Source organism: Macaca fascicularis, chromosome 17 (genome assembly GCF_037993035.2).
Source record: "Macaca fascicularis isolate 582-1 chromosome 17, T2T-MFA8v1.1".
Classification (NCBI taxonomy): domain Eukaryota; kingdom Metazoa; phylum Chordata; class Mammalia; order Primates; family Cercopithecidae; genus Macaca; species Macaca fascicularis.
Window position 1 is genome coordinate 7,620,396 of NC_088391.1, and position 19,308 is coordinate 7,639,703.

At 37.3% G+C, this 19,308-nt stretch overlaps 1 protein-coding gene across 1 annotated transcript in view; it reads left to right on the forward strand.

The window, feature by feature from the left end:
* The window catches only part of LOC102139305 (protein POLR1D), a 45,342-nt gene that overhangs the window by 18,471 nt on the left and 7,563 nt on the right, over window positions 1–19,308 (forward strand). The window contains exon 2 of the mRNA XM_045377498.3: window positions 8,200–8,274. Within this exon, the coding sequence (XP_045233433.1) occupies window positions 8,200–8,274 (75 nt within the window). The remainder of the gene's footprint in view (window positions 1–8,199; window positions 8,275–19,308) is intronic.

The following is a 19,308-nucleotide window of genomic DNA, read 5'->3' on the forward strand; positions in this document are numbered from 1 at the left end:
TAAAAAGAGAAAACACATTAACTTGTCAAATCCTTCATCTTGGCATGAATGCAGTAGATCCTTCACTAAGAAAATATTGTTTCCCACTAGTGCTAAGCTTCCATTTTCTTGCTTGTCATAGTATTTCATTTCATGGTTCTGAAGATACTCATGATTTAATACAGTACTTGAAACAGTTGCACTTGGAAACTGAGTAACATTTTGCAATCTTAGATCATATTACTCTTATGTTTGTATATGTGTAGGTCTATGTGGAACATACAAGAAATTTGACACTGATTCATAGATCATTTGATTATTTTACATTTTGTTTTTTAATACTTTTAGACTATTATGGTTTATAGAACATATAACCTTCCCTCAGTATCCCTGGGGGATTGCTTCCAGGACCCCCATGGATACCAAAACCCACAGATGCTCAAGTCTCTGATATAAAATGGCACAATATTTGCATATAACCTACATGCCTCTTCCTCTGTACTTTAAATCATCTCTAGATTGCCGGTAACCTAAGTAATCTATTATTACTAATATTACATTGTACTAGGTATAATCTTGTATTACCTAGTACAATGTAAATTCTACGTAAATAGCTCTTATTCCGTATTGTTTTTTATTCGTGTTATTTTCATTATATATATATATATATATTTTTTTTTTTGCTTCTTTAAAAAAAACTTTCAATCCATGTTTGGTTGAATCCACAGATACAGAGGGCCGACTGTATACTCTTATGCTTACAAAAAATGGGGCACTGCATTTTCAATACAAATGCCTGGGACCATACTTTCATATCTCATGTGAAACACCGAATTCCTAAATTCACAATTCTATCTTAGCGTTTGCGTGACAGCAATTGGGCCATATGCTAAACTTTCTGTATTAATTCCTATACATCCAGTGTTTCTATATAAGCCCCAAGTCAAAGTATTTACAAGGCTCTTTTTCCTATAATTTGCAAGGAATGAAACCGCTTTTAATTTATGTGAAAATCTTGATTATAACAATATAATTAGGGACTTTATTAAGATCAGTGCAAGAAAATAAGCTTCATGGAATATATACGGAATATTTCTGCCTTTCCACATTAATCCAAATATTACCGACTCATTAACAGAATAATCAGTGTATGCAATAAGTTAATTCTGTTGTTTGATACTTAGCTGACTTTCAGCCATTTCAAAAAATGGGCCTATAAGAAAGGAGCAGTTGCATCTGTTGACGTGGAGCAAACAGGGAGATTGGGAAAGGCTTGGTGGAGAGGGTAATGTCAGACCTGAGTGTCTGGTGTAAAGGTTGTGAGTGGAGAGTGATTTGGACAGAGGGCATAACCCGGGCATAACCCCATGCATGTAACAGCAAATGTAGTGTTGCAGTTGGTGGGAGTGTCTAAGCCATGTTAGGCCTCTGGACTGTCAGAGCCAAGGCCCTAGATGTGGTGATCCCACAGGGCATCTGTGTGGCAAAGCCTTGCAGAGACAGGCTAGTAGCCCTCCTGTGACGTCTCACCCTCTTTGTGTTGGCACCCTCCACTCCAACATTAGGCACTGTCATCTCAAAACACAATTAGGATCTCCACTAAGAAATGGAGTTCGGAAGATGTTAACATGTGTGAGTGAAGTGGGATTTTGCCCACTTATAATATAATGAAGCAAAAGAATAATATTGGAAGCTAAACAAAGCCATTTATCACTGATCAATAACTCCCTAAAGGGAAGAGTGTTTTCTAGATCTGAAACTTCGCTGAGATTTTCAGGCAGCCCTAAAGGATCAAAGTCCTCAATCCTGACAGGAAAGATTCTAGCTGTGCCTCATTCTGTGTCCTTCGTCAGTGTCTGTGGTTTCCCAGTCTGCCCTAATGTTTGATGACACTAAGGATACGTGTTGCTGTTGTGCCCCTGTTCGTTTGGCCACTATAGGGGATTGCTCCCTCAAGAGCCTGTAGCTATTCATTTTTTTCATTACATTTATTTGCCCAGTGACATACTATCTTTTTCTCTTTTATCTTCTTTTCACCTCCTTTGTCTTTCCTCTTCCATCTCACCCATCATCATCTATTCTGTCTACAGATGGAGTATTTTTATTTTTAAATCCTTGCATTTGTATCATGTCCCACACATACCCAGAACCCATTTATTCCCCAGATCTTAACTTAGTACCTACCATGTGCCAGGTATTGAGAAAACTAGGTTGAAAAAGACAAGTTCTGAGACCTTTAGGAGTGTAGTCAAGTAAAACATAGCTATCATAGTTCTTCTGCTTATAAAATACAGAACACTTGGATCCAAATCAAATATTTCATTTTATCCTCATAACAACCCTGTGAGGTAATTATTATCATCGTTGCAAAAAGCAATCTGCAGTATTTTTGTCTTATTTTTCCACCATTGCTTAAAATACCACTTTCTTCTATCTTTAGTTCATGTGGGCGTGAAATCAACAAAGGATCTCATTAATCTTCCTTTCAAACTCACGTTCCTCCATCACTTTCCAGTCCTTTGCCAGCATAAGTTCTTCTTAAAAATTCAGCACCTTTTCTCATGACTCTGTTTGTTATTTTAGAAATGAATATTGGAACTCCCTCCTCACATTCTCCTAGATAATCCAGTATTTGTTTTTAAAGTACATATATGGCTCTTTATTTTACATGTAGTCCCTAATAGCCTCTTCAGAGAAGAGCCTTGCTCACCGTATAAATTACAGTACCTTGTATTTAGCAAGTGTGTAATGTAGATTAGCCAGATTTAACAAAATGTACAGATTAATTTATTGTGCCTCTAGTTTGTCTGAAAAATTCTTTTCCTTTCCCAAATGACCTCAGTGTTCCTATTGAGTTTTACCTTGTGTTTAAAAACGCTTTTCACAATTTGAATTTTTTTCACCTTTCTTTAGAGCTGATACATGACCCCAGACAATTTAATGTTTTACTGAAATTAAATAAGGATATTTCTAAATTTTTGCCTGTGTCTGTAGTCAAAATACTAAGTCATAAAGAACCAAACTTTGTCCTGTGGTTGCTACAGATCCCTATGACTACTAAACCACTAGTTACTACTGGCAGGGTGAACCCATAAGCAGTTGTTTGCAGATGTTCAGAGTGATCTGATCATCTGTCCATATTTTTTTTTATCAATGATCTGACATCAAAGCTTTACCAAAGATGAAGTAGATAGTTCCATTTTTCTCTCTAAGCTTTATTACTCCATTATGGGAAGAAATTTAGATTGCCATCGTAAGGTTTCTTTTACATGTATGTGGATGACTCCACAAGTATAAACATGTTTGCCTTCAGCACTGATAACGTGTTGGGCCTTTTAGATGACATCCCAGTCAACAGCAGCAAATGATGCTGTGCTCATTTCTGCCAATTTTCTAAGAAGTCTGTATTCTTGTCACCAAGTCGTGCTTGTTTGAACACACTCAGGAAGAGAGAAGTCCTGTTAAACAATGTATTGCCTTTTTTGAACCTGTTTTTCTGTCCATCATGTGACAGATACTGTACTGTATAGTTAGCTGATCGAAGGTGACTTTTTAAAGACTGAGAGAGACACAAATGAGGAAAGCTTCTAACGTTCAGCCCTGTGTTCCTAGCTTTCCTTCACCATCGCAGGAAGAGGCCTGTAGCTCCCTCTGACTGACTCCATCATTTTTGAGCAGTTATTTGAGATTTAGCTTCTCTGATTTTATTCCTTTAAAATTCCCGTTTTCCTACTTTATTGTTTAATTTTCCTCTCAATTTCTGGTGCTTTATTTCAGTTGCCTTCAATTTCTTGCTACCCCTTCTGTATACTGGAACAGTTAACCCTCAGTTGATTAAAGTGATTAAAAAGAAACAGACCCAGATAACTCAAAACTAATTTGTTTGACTTTGGATTTTAAGATGATTTTGTACCAGATTTGCATTCCCACTTGGGTTTTATTTAAGCTGCTATTATGATCAGTTGACATTCCTTAAGCATGTACCAGCTGGCTAATGGAGTGAACAGGCAGGCCTGAGGAAGCTGTGCTAGGATAGAAAATTGGCTGGAGATAATACACACATGGATCATTGAAAATTGATTGTGGTTTGTTCCTGTGCCCAGAAAACCGTCTGCTTAATGACTCAGCTCTCTTGGGTCTCCATGGAACTTAGTATTCTAATATAATTAATTGGTTTTACAAAGAAACCTTCAAGATATTGAAAAGAACCAAGTATAAAAACTAGCATACCAAGAACTAAGTTTATGTCTGAATAATTTTTTAATGGTTCAAGTTCTGTATATACTTAGTACTTATATGTTCTCCTATTTGCTTTTCCTGAATTTTAATTACAGTTTACACTTCTTTCATCATCTCATTAAAAACTGTCTTGTTTCATGCACGTTGATGTTTCATAATCTTTGATAATTTAAGTATTTTGCCTTTGTGATAATGTAGAATAGAAACTGGATTTATAATTTCCTTACCCAGTAATTCATTAATGGGGTTTCTCGAGGAAACAACAGAGGCTATAGTAATGGGGTAATTGCTGACTTTTTCCCCTTAATTTTGAAGGTAATGATACTGTTTTAAGGTTGGGATAGTTGATTGCTAGAAATTGTTGTTTTTTTCTTTGAAAGTAAAGCTCTGTAGAGGGAGCTTATGCAGGAGAATTTTGGGTGGGAAGTAGCGAATGCTCAACATTCTTAGGGCAAAATAGTGATCAGTCCTCCTTCATTCCTTCTGCCTCTCCAGTATCAGCCTATTCCCCAGTTCTCTTTGAATAAATGCAGTAGTGGCACTCTGATAGAACTTTTTTTCCCCATTTATTTTAATTTTTGCCTTTTAATGATAAACGATTTCTCCAGGATTTGCTGTGCAGATATTTGTGGAGGAGATAGTCTAATAGAAGGATCAGATGATACCTAGCCTTAAAAACAGAGGTTGGGTTTTGTTTGCTTTGTTCCTCTTCCCCATTGCCCTTCTCCCTGATCGTTAGCAGTGTTACTTTGGGCAAGTTAGTCGATGTCTCTGAATATCACTTTCCACATCTGCAAACTGGTGGTAATAACTATGTTGTCATGGTTATATAGTATAGTACTTGGTATACTTAAAGCTCTATATCAACATGAGTTGTTGTTAAACCAATTGCAGATACCTAACTTGGGTAGATCCAAACCATGGGAATGGGTCACTCTGCACCACTTTGGCTGTGGACAGCAGCTAAGCCCCCTTTACCAATGGGAACAAGGTAGACCAGCTGACTGAGTGCCCTTCCCCCCAGTCACTACTCCTCTTTTATGGTCTTTCATCCTTGGTGAATTTGTTTTACCGCAGGCAGTCTTTCTCATACACATACCTTCTTTTCTCTTTGATTGTACTCGTAAACCAGAAGGCATCCTTAAGCATGCCAGGTAAAATTAATAACAGTGCTACAGACAATTTTAAGTAGAATTGAAACTAAAGAAGAGTCACTGTCAAACTTCAAGCTCTTGAAAGCACCTAGAATATGCCTTCAGGGTCTCTGCAAGAATCTTTACTGAGTACCTTCTGCAGATGTATAGCATTTCAGCTGGATTCTGACTCAAATAAGCTTCTGTAGTCTGGTCCAGAAAGCTAGGCAAACATTTTAACATAGTTTTTATGGGAAAACACATTCTAGTTTATTTGTAACTGATACATATTTTGTTCATAGTTGGGGAACTGCCCCAAAAAGTTTTTTTCCCAATTATTATTATTATTATTATTTTTTTTTTTTTTTTTTTTTGAGACGGAGTCTCGCTCTGTCGCCCAGGCTGGAGTGCAGTGGCCGGATCTCAGCTCACTGCAAGCTCCGCCTCCCGGGTTCACGCCATTCTCCGGCCTCAGCCTCCCGAGTAGCTGGGACTACAGGCGCCGGCCACCTCGCCCGGCTAGTTTTTTGTATTCTTAATAGAGACGGGGTTTCACCGTGTTAGCCAGGATGGTTTCGATCTCCTGACCTCGTGATCCGCCCGTCTCGGCCTCCCAAAGTGCTGGGATTACAGGCTTGAGCCACCGCGCCCGGCCCCCAATTATTTTTAACCATTTCTTTTGACAGAAGGAGAGCACATAGGTGGATCTAGGTATGATTTATCTGTTTTTATTTTAAAACTACCACACTAATTTATGGGAAAGGAAGAGGCATATTTGGAATATTTATACCCTTTAAGTTTTTTACTTAAATCTATAAGGGTGAAAAAGGATCTCGGTTTGGAATTAGGATAAATTTTGATTGAACTACTGTAAGAGACAAAGTCCCCAGATCATTTCAGCAGGCCATATCATTATTCTAAAGAGCTGGAAGAAGCAGCATATGTGGTCATCAAATGAACTTACCTGTTCGTGATTCCATAAGACTGGGCTGCGAAACTTGTGATTGAGGGAGTCAGCATGTTGGTAGATAGGCAAGCGCTTCAGTTCTTCATTGATCCATAGCAGTGGGCCTTCCCAAGAAGGATCAGAAAATGTCAGGCTGCTGAGTTAACTGAAAAGACATTAAAGATCTCAATCAGAGTTTATTTAAAAATGAGTTATACAAAAATAAGCAGATGTATTTTTGAAGATGAAGAGGTGGTGAAATAGTTTGAAAGCATAGTGTTAAGAATATGGAAGTAAATAAAGAGAAACAGATGAAAAAAAGTTGAAATTGCTTTCTTTGGTGGGTAGGGCAGGATAATGTAGAAGACTATTGTATTTTAAATCTTTTAAATAATATTTGTCTTTTTAAACGATGTGCATGCTTTACTTTGATAAAAATCAACATGAAATAAAACATTCTTGTAAACAGAATGTTAATATTTGAAGATTATATAAATAGTGTATGGTAGTATTATAATAGTGTCATTATAACATTTTAATATAGACTCTATATAATTATCCAGCTTCAAAAATTCATGATTAGATTTATAGTTCTGTTTTTGGACTATATTTGTTTTGGACTATATTTGTTTACACCTCTCTTTTTCTTAACTTTGTTTTTGATACATCATATTCAAGTCAGGGATGATCATCTTCCTATGTTGCTACCCGTAGCACCTTGCACAGTATTTTACACATAGTAAAGTCTCAGAATATAGTTGATAAATATGTTTTCTGTTTTTTTAACCTCTTCAAAAATTACACAAATAATACATGTTCATTGTAGAAAAAATAGAAAATGCAGCAATGCAAACAGAAAAAAAAAATCACCTTACAACTCATCTTACTGTTTTGATAACATCCCTCCAGATTTTTTTATTATTATTATTTTTATTTTTTTTAGAGACCAGGTCTTGCCGTGTTGCCCAGGCTGGTCTCAAACTCCTGGCCTCAGGTGATCCTCTCACCTCAGTCTCCCAAAGTACTGGGATTACAGGCATGAGCCACCATACCCAGCCCTCTCCAAATGTTTTTCTATGTAATATATATGTAAACAATTTTGAAATTAAGATTATTCTACACATATTCTTTTGTACCAGCTTTATATACTGAATGTCTGTCCTGTGCCAGAAATTCATTTGTCTTCATTTTTAATGACTGCCTAATCTTCCGCGTATGTGGATATGTCATGATTTATTTAACCAATCCTTTATCAGTAAATATTTAAGTTTTCTGTTTTTTTTCTTTGTTAGCAAATAGTTTGAATATGCTTGTACATATAGTTTTACATACTTATTTGAATATTTTCATAGGACAAAGTAAAATTTTTAGGTCAACTGGTATATACTATTCTTAAGGTTCTTTATTATGTTGCTGGATTGTCCTCCAGAAATGTAATATCAGCTTCAGTCCCCATTAGTAGAGAAGAAGTTATCCATTTTTCTACCCCCCTCACTAATGGGCAGAAACATTTATCCTTGTTGAGTTCACTGGTATTTTTTTTGAATAACAGTGAATTTGAAAAAATATAGATACATACATATTTGGATGTTCATGTCTTTTGGTTATTCAAATTAATAAGAAAAGAGAATTCTTGTATTAAGGGTATGTGATTTAACTGTCTCATACCAAAAAATATTTTTCCCAGTTTGTAATTTTTTCTCTTCATTGTTGCTTCTCTTTATATTAATAGTTTCTTTTTAATTTATGTGTTCAAAATTGTCAACTGTTTAAAAAAAAATTTGCCCCAACAATCATGCTTCAAAGGTTAGTTCCTTTCCCAAGATCATGGACCTAGAATGAATTGATTTTCAGAACTTAGTGGGGTGACTACCTCTCAAATCTTTTCCTTTTTCTTATCAGGAAAGCAATAGAAGAACTGCTTAAGGAGGCAAAACGTGGGAAAACTAGAGCTGAAACAATGGGACCCATGGGTTGGTAAGTTCTTTGAGTAATCTGCCTTAAAACGTAAGAAAAAATTCTTAACTGGAGATATAAATATGTAAATCTTTAGCATATAGAGGAAATGGGAAACCTTGGAAGCAGAAGTTGCTCAGAGACAAGTGTAGAGTAAGGCACTGCTGAGAACCAAATGTTGAGAAACTCTAACAACATGAAGAAATGGGCAGCTGGCGCATATGGAGGATATACAGTATAGGTTCATTGTCCCTTTACTTCACAAGTCCCCAAGAGGTATTTAGATACTACTGTGCCCAAAGTCATCATCTGTGCAAGAGTAATATTATGTTGGTGTTTATTGTTTAAGAATTTCTAGTTTACTTATAGTCCTTAGTAAATTAAAATTTATTTTAGGAAATTAATTTTAACTGTAAACATTTTGCTTATGTGACAATTCAGCCATGCAGAATTAAAGATTATCTTTGCAGATTATGTACAAAATAGAGCTGTTAAAACTTAATATGGACTGGGCACAATGGCTCATGCCTGTCATCCCAGCACTTTGAGAGGCCCAGGTGGGAGGATTGTTTGAGCCCAAGAGTTCGAGACTAGCCTGGGCAACATAGTGAGACTTCATCTCTACCAAAAAAAAAAAAAATCCTTCTAGGCACTACTTTAGGATGCCATTTGCATTTGATGAATATGCTGATTGTGGAATTTTTATCTACAGTTAAAAATGTACTGCAGTGGAATGAGGTGGGTCATTAAAAAGAGTAAAATGTAAAAATGTGATAAGAGTAGAAGCTAAACTTCTGAACTTAGCTTGTTATGTAAATTTGACGTTTAGAACCGTGCACATGGTTTACCTAAAATCCAAGACGAAAATTAAAATAGAAAAGATAATACCTAAAAATCAAGCAAAATAAAACATGGACCTGATAAACCATTGAGTGGATGACTTAGCTTCATGGAAAGAAACTATTTCAGGTGATCTGAAATTTGACTATATTTCTAAAAGATAAAAAATAACTACAAAGAAATTGTTTACAGTCACCCATATTGTTAGTATTGGTATTGCTATTCTGAAAATTTTATGTATTAGGATAAAACAAGCAATACTTGCTGTATATAAATACCAAGATTTAACATGAAAATGTTAAACAGCTACAAATATAAAATCAAAGAAGTAAATACCTACCTATAATCCTAAATTCGAATTGGAAACATCAGTATGAGGTTGTGCTAGATTTTCTCTTAAAAAAGAGAGGGAAAGAGAAAAGCTTTTTCTAGCTCTCTTCACAGAAAAGGCCTAGAAACAATGACCACCCACCCAGTAGCAGTGGGCACCCCTAGTGTCAAAATTGTTTTATGTAAATACCATTTCTCACTGAAAGGAGAGAGGAATCCTTAGAGTAAGAACTGATTACAGACCTGAAGTAGTGCCCAGAGTTAGCCAAACTGCAAAGTTAGAGGTCACAGTCCGCAAGACTATCCTTACTTTTTATACTAACTGCAAGTTCAGAGGGTTCCCCCGAACTACCACCCTTAGCTTCAATAATTCACTGGAAGAACTCACACAATTCACTGAAATCTGTTATACTCGTTCGTGGTTACAGTTTATTACAGGGAAAAGATACAAATTAAAATCAGCCAAAATAAGACACAAAGATCCGAGTCTGGGAGGAGTCCAAATGTTAAGCCACTGTTACCCTCTGCTCTGTGAAGAGGACATGCTACCCTCCCAACATCAGTGTGTGATAATAGGCATGGAATATTGCCAAGCAAGGAAGCTCACCTGAGCCTCAGCATTCAAAGTTTTTATTGAGGTTTCATTACATAGGTTTGAAGTCACAACATGCTACCCTCCCAGCATCAGTGTGTGATAATAAGCATGGAATATTGCCAAGCAAGGAAGCTCACTTGAGCCTCAGCATTCAAAGTTTTTATTGAGGTTTCATTACATAGTTTGATTGATGGATGGATGGATGGATTACATGACTGATCTCAGTTTCCAGGTTGACTGATGCCACATAAACCAAAGCTCTCACCCTAAGTCACATGTTAGTCTTTCTGGCATGGCCAGCTCCCACTCTAAGACTCTTAGGTGTGGCCAACCCTACCCTAAACAAAGACATTTCTATCAGGTATGACATAGATTACTTTCTGGAAGCTAAGGCAAAGGCCAGTCCTCTCTTTGGGCCAGATCAAACTCTTCACTACATGGGCAGGAAATGTATAAGAGAAGCTGGAAAATCTTGTCATACCAGAAAGCAAAGAAACTGTCAAAGACCAATGTACTCATGGCAGAAAGACTCAGGACCCACTTGAAAGGTCTCCCACTAGTCAAAGATGAGATAATTTGATTTAAAAAAACAAATAAATGATTAAAACACCTAAAATATGTTAAAATCTATAAGGTCATAATGATAATCATAATGACAAACCTGGTAGTCCCTTTTATAGGATGCTAGGGAACCAAATCACTATTCACAAAACTGATAAATAGAAAGAAGTAAGCATTTACCCTGTTCCCTGTACAAATTATACTTCAAAGTCACCAATTGATGAAAGAAAACTTTACAGAACAATTATAACTAATGCATTAGAAGGATTATAGAATAATATTATCATCATTTGAATTTCAACACATTCATCAACCCTTATACCACAGAAAGACGCAAGAAGAGCAAACCACCACCTCTGGGGCATCCTTGTCAAAAAATTGAACCTGAATCTGATCAAGTCTCTAGTTAGAACTACTAGTTTACAAGAAATACAGAGGGCAGAGGAACATGTTAAATGACACCATAAGGCTGCAATCACAAAAATTCAGAATGTGAGAAATGCTACAGGACAAATAACCCAGTTTCTTTAACAAATGAATTGCAAGGAGAAAAGAAAGAGGAGCATCCTATCAATTAATAGATTTGAGGAACATCAAATAAAATGGGTACCTTGTTTGTATCTTTATCCAAACTAACTGTAAAAAGTTATGAAACAATTGAGAGTATTTGATATTAAGGAACTGATGTTGATTTTTTAGGTGTGATAGTATTGCTGTTATTTTAATTTTTAATTAAATTAAAATTTAATTTAATCTTTAAAATTAAAGGCTGAATTTTTATTCAGCTGAATAAAAATTTTATGACAGGCTGAATCTTTATCAGGCTGTCAGTGATCATTGGTCCAATCTAATACCTATTGGAAAGACTCAGCATAGAGCTAAAATCATGCAGTTTACAAGTAATTAAGAAAATATCAGTCATAGTTCTTGCTCTGTAAGGAGGGTTCAAGGGGATTGGTTGTTTCTAGCCAGCTCTCCAGATAGACGTCATTTATCCTGACAACTTTAATGCCACTTACTGGGTTAGTAAAACTTTCTGATAGTAAAAGAACTAGTGTATCAATGCTAGTTCTGCTCTCCCTGGGGAAAGTTACCATGTACACCAGCCTGTCTTGAGATTTGTGTGGGCATTGAGGTACTCTGGAAATAACACCAGTTACATTCGCTGTTCCACAGAGTTACTGGGAACCCAGGCTCCTCCCAGTTTTCCAAATCTCCCAGTCATAGGGTGTGACTCTTTTCTATGTAGTCTAATATAGAAACAGACATTGAGTCCACATTTCAATTAGCAGAAAGGAAGAAGAGAAAGAAGGCACACCCGTTTCCTTTAAGAAAACTTGCCATGACCGGGCACTGTGGCTCACGCCTATATCCCAGCACTCTGGGAGGCCGAGGTGAGCAGATTACTTGAGGTCAGGAGTTTGAGACCAGCCTGGCCAACATGGTGAAATCACATGTCTACTAAAAATACAAAAATTAGCGGGATGTGCTGGCGCACATCTGTAATCCCAGCTACTCGGGAGGCTGAGGCAGGAGAATCACTTGAACCTGTGAGAGGGAGGTTGCAGTAAGCCGAGATCACGCCATTGCACTCCAGCCTGGGGGACACAGTGAGACTCCATCTCAAAAAAAGAAAGAAAAGAAAACTTGCCAGAAGTTGCATTTACCATTTCTTTCTTTTCTTTTTTTTTTTTTTTTTTTTTTTTTTTTTTGCCTTGAGACAGTGTCTTCATCTGTCGCCGGATCTCAGCTCACTGCAACCGTCTGCCTCCCGGGTTCAAGCAATTCTCTGCCTCAGCCTCCTGAGTAGCTGGGATTACAGGCGCCCACCATCACGCCCAGCTAATGTTTATATATTTTTTAGTAGAGACGGGGTTTCACCATCTTGGCCAGACTGGTCTTGAACTCCTGACCTAGTGATCGCCCACCTTGGCCTCCCAAAGTCCTGGTATTACAGGCATAAGCCACCACACCCGGCCTGTATGTACCATTTCTCCATGTACCCCATTGGCCAGAATTTATTCTGATGTCTACATCTAGCTGCAAGGACAGAAATTTCATCTTTTTTTCATAGGCAGTTGTGTGGCAGATAAGTATCTGGGGTTCTTTGACTACAGAAAAAAAGGAAGAGCAGATATTGAGGGACAACTAGCAGCTTCTTCCCAGGTATAGGGAAAAGCATGTTGAAAAGGGAGTAAATAAAGGATGCCAGGCAAAGTAAGATACTCCAGATTGTAAGAGGTGGATCCCGGGGAAAACTAGGATGTGAAACTTACACTTTCCCATGAGTCTGCATGACAAGAATTCCTGCTGGCATTGTTATTTCGTTATCTCAATTGTCTTGGAACGGTGGTTCTCAAACGTCTTAGAATACTTGAACTCTTACGTTATTGAGAACCCCAAAGAGCTTTTGTTTATGTGAGTTATATATATCAATACCAATGTTTAAAATTAAAGCTGAGCAATTTTTAAGTATTTATTCATTGTTAAATAACAAATCTAATACATGTTAAGATAAATAGCATATGAAAAATAACTATTTGCAAAACAAAATATATTGAGTACAATAATTTTGGAAACCTCCTTGATGTCTGGCTTATAGAAGACATCTGGGTTCTTATATCTGCTTCTGAATTCAATCTGTTGTAATATGTTATTTTGGCTGAATTATATGTAGAAAATACTACCTTACAAAGATACGTATTTTCAAAAGGAAGAAGTATTTCAATAACTTTTTCAGAAAATTGTAGCTATTCTTCTTTGGTACTACATCAGAACTTTGCAAGTAATTTCAACAAGTAGTAGTTTCTTAATATTCTTTTTAATAATATGTACTTTTCTTATTCTTTTACAGTAAAAGCCCTTTATATAATATCTTTGTACCTTGGCTGGATCTTCTGCTTATTCTTGATTTTGTAACATCATCATTGGTCATCTGGAAAATACTGGTTCACTGAGTTATGAAGCTTCCAGATGTTGACACATGTCATTATAGAATATTTTTTAAATCACATTTGTAAATATCATCACTAATCTCATCAGATAAGTCTTTTTTAAGTGTCAAGGGAACCTGTCAAGTTCACAGTTTACCAAAATTCTAATTTTCTTTCATCTGGAAGCTCCAATTGCATATTGGCAATGAATACTGTGAATTGTTTTCCTTGAAGTAACAGGCTCACTCACGTCTGAATAGCCAGCTAGTTCACTTTGCCACTCAGTCACACAAGTACTTTTCCTGGAGGCATCCATCATAATCTCAAGTAGCAGAAGTGCTTTGTATTTATGTCCCGTTTATACACATACATTATTAAAAAGACCCATGCTTAAGGGTCAACATTTAACAAAATTAATAATTTATGCTGCTTAATCAAGGACAGTCTCAAAACTGGCCATTTTTAATGCATGGTGGTGAAGAGTACAGTAACCACTGGTACAGTTTTTCATCACTGCCTTGATTCTTGCCACTGTTTTACTTGTTGCTTTTGCACCATCAGTGCAAATGTCAACCTTCTGGAGAAAAGCAAATTATATCAAAACTATGGAAATAGCTTTGACTTTGTAGATTGCCTCATGAGTCTGGAAGACTCTCAGGTTCACGCATCACACGTTGAGAACTGCTGCTTTAGATAGGTGCCAGCAAGCAAATACAGCTACACAAGGAAAATAAATAGGAGGAGAAAAAAGGAGACAAAGGGTCATTTGTTGCAGATAGGATGTCTACCCATAGTGGTTCAGCACAAGATAAACATTCAAAATCAATTCCTTGCTTATACAGTCAATAGCCCACTAGAAAACATACTGAGAAAAAAGGAAATTGTGTGATTATCTATGATTGTGTGATATATTTACATGTAATACACAAACATATAATTTTCAGCTGAACCATGTGAAAATTAATTGTAGGCATGTTGATTCTTCAGCCCTAAATTCTTCAGCATGCAGATCTCAAAGACATTCTCATACATAATCACATTGTAATTACCATATCAATGAAATTAATGTATAATTTCATATCATCATCTAACATCCCAAAAACGTCTTTTATAGTGGTTGCTTTTTGTTTGGGATGCAGATTCAGGATCCAGGCAAAAATGTTCCACATTCTGGATTTGCCTGATTATGTTTTCTTGATTAGATTCAGGTTAAACTTGTTTCACAGGAAGGACTATTACATAGGTGATGTTTTTATATGTCTTCATTACAACAGGTCAGGAGGACTTAATGTCAGGTTGCCCTTGATAAAGCTGGTGACTACCAGATCTCTCCATTATAAAGGTGCAGTTTTTCAGCTAAGATATTTTTGGGAGGAATGAGATGACAGTATTGCATGCCCAGATATAATAGTCTGTAAATGTATAGTAATTAGTATGAGATTAGTTTAAGACTAAAGACATTAGAGAGAGAATAGGGAATCAGAATAGAGACCGGGGAAGAGAGTAGGGAGGAAGGAAGAGAGCGGAGAAGTAAAGAAAACAAAAAAAGAACGGAGACCCACATATGTATATGAACTAACTGTGTGGAAAAAGGTCATTGTTCATACTGGTGGAGAAAGAGTGGATTATTTAGTAAGTGGTGCTAATACAATTGACTATTCATCTGTAATACTGAAAATTAAAAACTAAACATATAAAATATGAATCTTATAGAAGAAAATACAGGATAATATTTTTATAATATTGGCAAGGATAAGGTAGAAACCTCCCTTAGCCAGGCACAAAACCTAGAAGCTATGAATGAGACAACGGCAGGTTCAACAGTCTCATAATAATAGTGAACTTCTACATAGAAAAAGGTACCATATGAAAAGTTAACTTGTAAAAAAACAAGTGGTAGACTGGTTGAAATTATTTGCCATGTATAACAAAGGACTAATAATATTGAAAAAGCTTCTACAAATCAGTTTATAAAAAGAAAACCATATCTGTGTGTGTGTGTGTGTGTCTGTGTGTGTGTGTGTGTGTGTGTGTGTGTGTGTGTGTGTGTGTGTGTCTGTGTATGTGTATATATCAAAACTACAAATGGCCATAAGTAAACATATTAACAGACATTTATTGAGTACTTAGCAGAGCTAGGCACTATTTTGACACTCATGTATCTGTAAACAGAATGACAAAGATTCCTGCAGTCTTGGAATTTATAATCTAATGGGGGTGGGAGCGCGTGCATAGGTATTTATATTCCTCTTAAATAGCACTTAAATTTCACCCATTAGATTGGCAGAAATGAAAAAGGCAAGTAATCCAGTGGAGACAAAGGGATGTGGAAAGGGGCGCAGTGTTGTGCTTCAGGCAGTGGTGTGGTTTTCTCTGTGCAGGGCCCTGGGCAAAATGTTGAGTCACAGTTCTCTGTGCCCCTTTACCCAGGATCTCTGCTCCCGGTGATCCCTCTTTCATAGAACTTCATAAATGTGCACAGACCTAAGTACAGAATTATTGTAGCACATTTTGATAGTAAAAAAAATGGAAGCAGTCCAAATGTCCAAAGACAGGAAAATGCTTCAATAAACTATGGTACATCCTACTGTTGAATATTTTATAGTCACTAAAAAGAATTGGTCAGCACTATATGAATCCTTGTGAGAAAATATCTACTATGTATGTGAAAAACCGAGTTTGGATCACTGTGTGTAATCCTTTATTGGCCAGGTCAGGGAAGGCCATGGGAACCCGTAACGCATAAAGGTCTGTGAGAAGTTAGGCCTGCTAACAGCGAGCACTAAGGGGAGCACGAGAAGCGAGGAATGCTATCCATTGTGATCCTCTACCAGGGACTCTGTTACAGTAATGTATAACAAATATGTGTTCTATTGATCACTTTTTAATAGTTTTTTTAATGAGAAAATAATCTGGAGAGGTTTTTTAAAATACAGATCTCCAGCCGGGCGTGGTGGCTCAGGCCAGTAATCCTAGCACTTTGGGAAGCCGAGGCAGGTGGATTGCCCGAGCTCAGGAGTTCAAGACCAGCCTGGGCAACACAGTGAAACCCCATCTCTACTAAAATACAAAAAATCAGCTGAGCGTGGTGGCATGTACCTGTGGTCCCAGCTACTCAGGAGGCTGAGGCAGAAGAATCGCTTGAACCCAGGAGGCAGAGGTTGCAGTGAGCCAAGATTGCACCACTGGACTCTAGCCTGGGCAACAGAGCAAGACTCCGTCTCAAAAAAATAAAAATTAAAAATACAGATCTCCTTCCCTGCTTCACTCCAGAGCATTCTGATAGAGAAGTCTAAGATTGGTCCTACAGGTTTTTTGTTTGTTTTTGTTTTTGTGTTTTAAGCTTACCAGAAGATCTTACCGAGTTTGGGAAGCACTGCTCTGAACAGTTGAGCAAGTCAATCCCATAGAAGACTTCACTTCATTAAAAATAAAAAGTTTGCTTTTTTTTTTTCTCTCTCTCTCTCTCTCTCGTAATGTTTACATTTTGACTCTTGATTTGTGTTGCTCTGGAAGCAGGAATCTCTGGGTACATGCTTATTCCAGGGGCAAATATTTTTTCCTAGCCAGAGTTCAGTCTAGCAGTTGAGCACACCCAAACAGATATGGGCTATGAAAGGAGGTCTGGACCCATGACAACCATGGCTTGCTTCTACTCACTGGTGCTGGGACAAAGGGGACCTGCCCTCCATCTGCTCTTTCATTTATTTAAATAAGTGTATGTGAGAAACTTTTAACCACCAGTCATTAGTTCTCAAATTTATCTGCACATTTGAAATCACCTGGAAACCTTCAAACAATACTGATGCCTCTGCCCTACTATCAGTGATTATGAGCTTAGGGTGTGGCCTGGGCTTTGGAGTTTTAAAGAGATACCCAGCTGATTCTAAAGCTCACACAAATTTGAAAAACAGTTTACTAATCCCTTTTTTTAATTAAAAATAATGATACCAGCCTGCTCTGCAGAATCCAGAGCAATCCTACACCTCGGCCAGGGGCAGACAGCTCCTCTGTGCTGAAATAGCACTTAGGTAGCCTGGCCAGGTGTTTAGCCACAAGAGTCCCAAGACCCATCGCTGTGGAGTGGACCTTCTTGGACAGTTCTTAAAAGAGTAGCTATCTGTTGTTCACTAGTGGCCATGGCCTGTTTTTTTCTATCTAGAAGACCTTTTATTTGCTTTAAAATTTAAAATAGAACTAGAGTGAGTGGTATTATTTTTTCATTTCGGATATTCCTTAAGAAATAGATGGTTGAGCAGGTGCCAGAAAGAGATTGCTGAGCTAAAGAAAATGCAAGTGAGATGCCATTTTTATTTTATAAAGCAAGAGACCATTTGGTGCTATATTCTTCCTTGGATGTATTTCAGCAAAAGAATCTCTTTAGAAGCTGTTATTGACAGATGCTTTAGGAGAAGCTGAAATATTGGCTCATATGACTTCCTTTTAGTCAACATAAAGGAATTTATAAGCATAAATTTCAGAAATTTGTCCAGCTTCATTGTCTACAAAGCTGTTTTTATTCTGGTCACATTCACTTTAGCTTATCTACTGCCCAGTATAATTTCTGAGTCTAGTACCTGTGGAACTTCAGCCTTATACTTGGAAAAACTTATATTTTGGCAAAATAAGTCCTAAAGATTGAATTGAGAGAAAATGATTCTTGAGTTCTCTTAACCCAATTGTTTTAAGGGGAATGACTTTTTTTTTTAATGCTTTTCTGTTTGGATTGAGAGTCAATCTAGAGATATAGAAGGAAGTCACCCATCTTGTTCTTCCAGTTTATGTCATCAACTGTTGATTATTGGAAAGCAAATAATTTCTCCAGCCTTTATCCAGACATGTGTTTACTTATTTATATAAGTATTCACAGGGCACCAGTAGGTATGTTAAGAGGCCAATCATGGACAGCAGTAAAGAAGACTCACTCTCCTGGCCTTAAAGTTTTTAATCCACCGGTGGATACAGAAACAAGCAGGCGATCAGTGTGGCAGCCACGCTGACTGTGCTAGAACCAATGACGAGGGGAGCAAGGGCTCGCATCTCAGACAATTCATGGAGGAGGCTCTTGGCAATATTTTCAGGCCACAGAGACCCAAAGCCTTTATACATATGGAATATGAGACCCAAAGAGCTTTCCTAAAGCCCTGGCTAGCGAATCGCTGATGGGACTATAACTTGGCTTTCCTGTCTGTCACTTAACACTTCTTGCATGGCATCACTTCTCTCTGTGGATTATTGTCTGATATCATGCTGAAGTGCCAATGCTTACTGCCCCTGCTTCCCACATTCCTTTCATATCCAGTTATGAAAGTGAATGAGAGAGCCCTGAATGTGTTACTGTTAGAGCACATATCTATGTAAATGATTTGCGTTGCTGAAGGAGTTGGAGGCTGAGGATTATAGCCTTGCAAACTGTCTCAGTGTGCTACTATTCACATATCTGCTTCTGAACTTCGACTTCCCCTACCTTCTGCTCCTCTTGGTAGTCTCCAAAGACAGAGACACATAAACAGATAGCTTGGTATATATCTTTGCTACAGGGCTTAGCATAATGCTTTGCATATCTCATATATATATATATATATATATATACACACACACACATATACAGACAAACACATATGTCAATGATTTTTGATTACTTTTAGGTACAGTGTTGGAGACAGTCATTGAGCACCCACTGTGGCCTCAGGACTGTTGTACACAGAGTAATTAAGGGTTAACAGTTGGCCGGGCGTGGTGGCTCAAGCCTGTAATCCCAGCACTTTGGGAGGCCGAGACAGGCGGATCATGAGG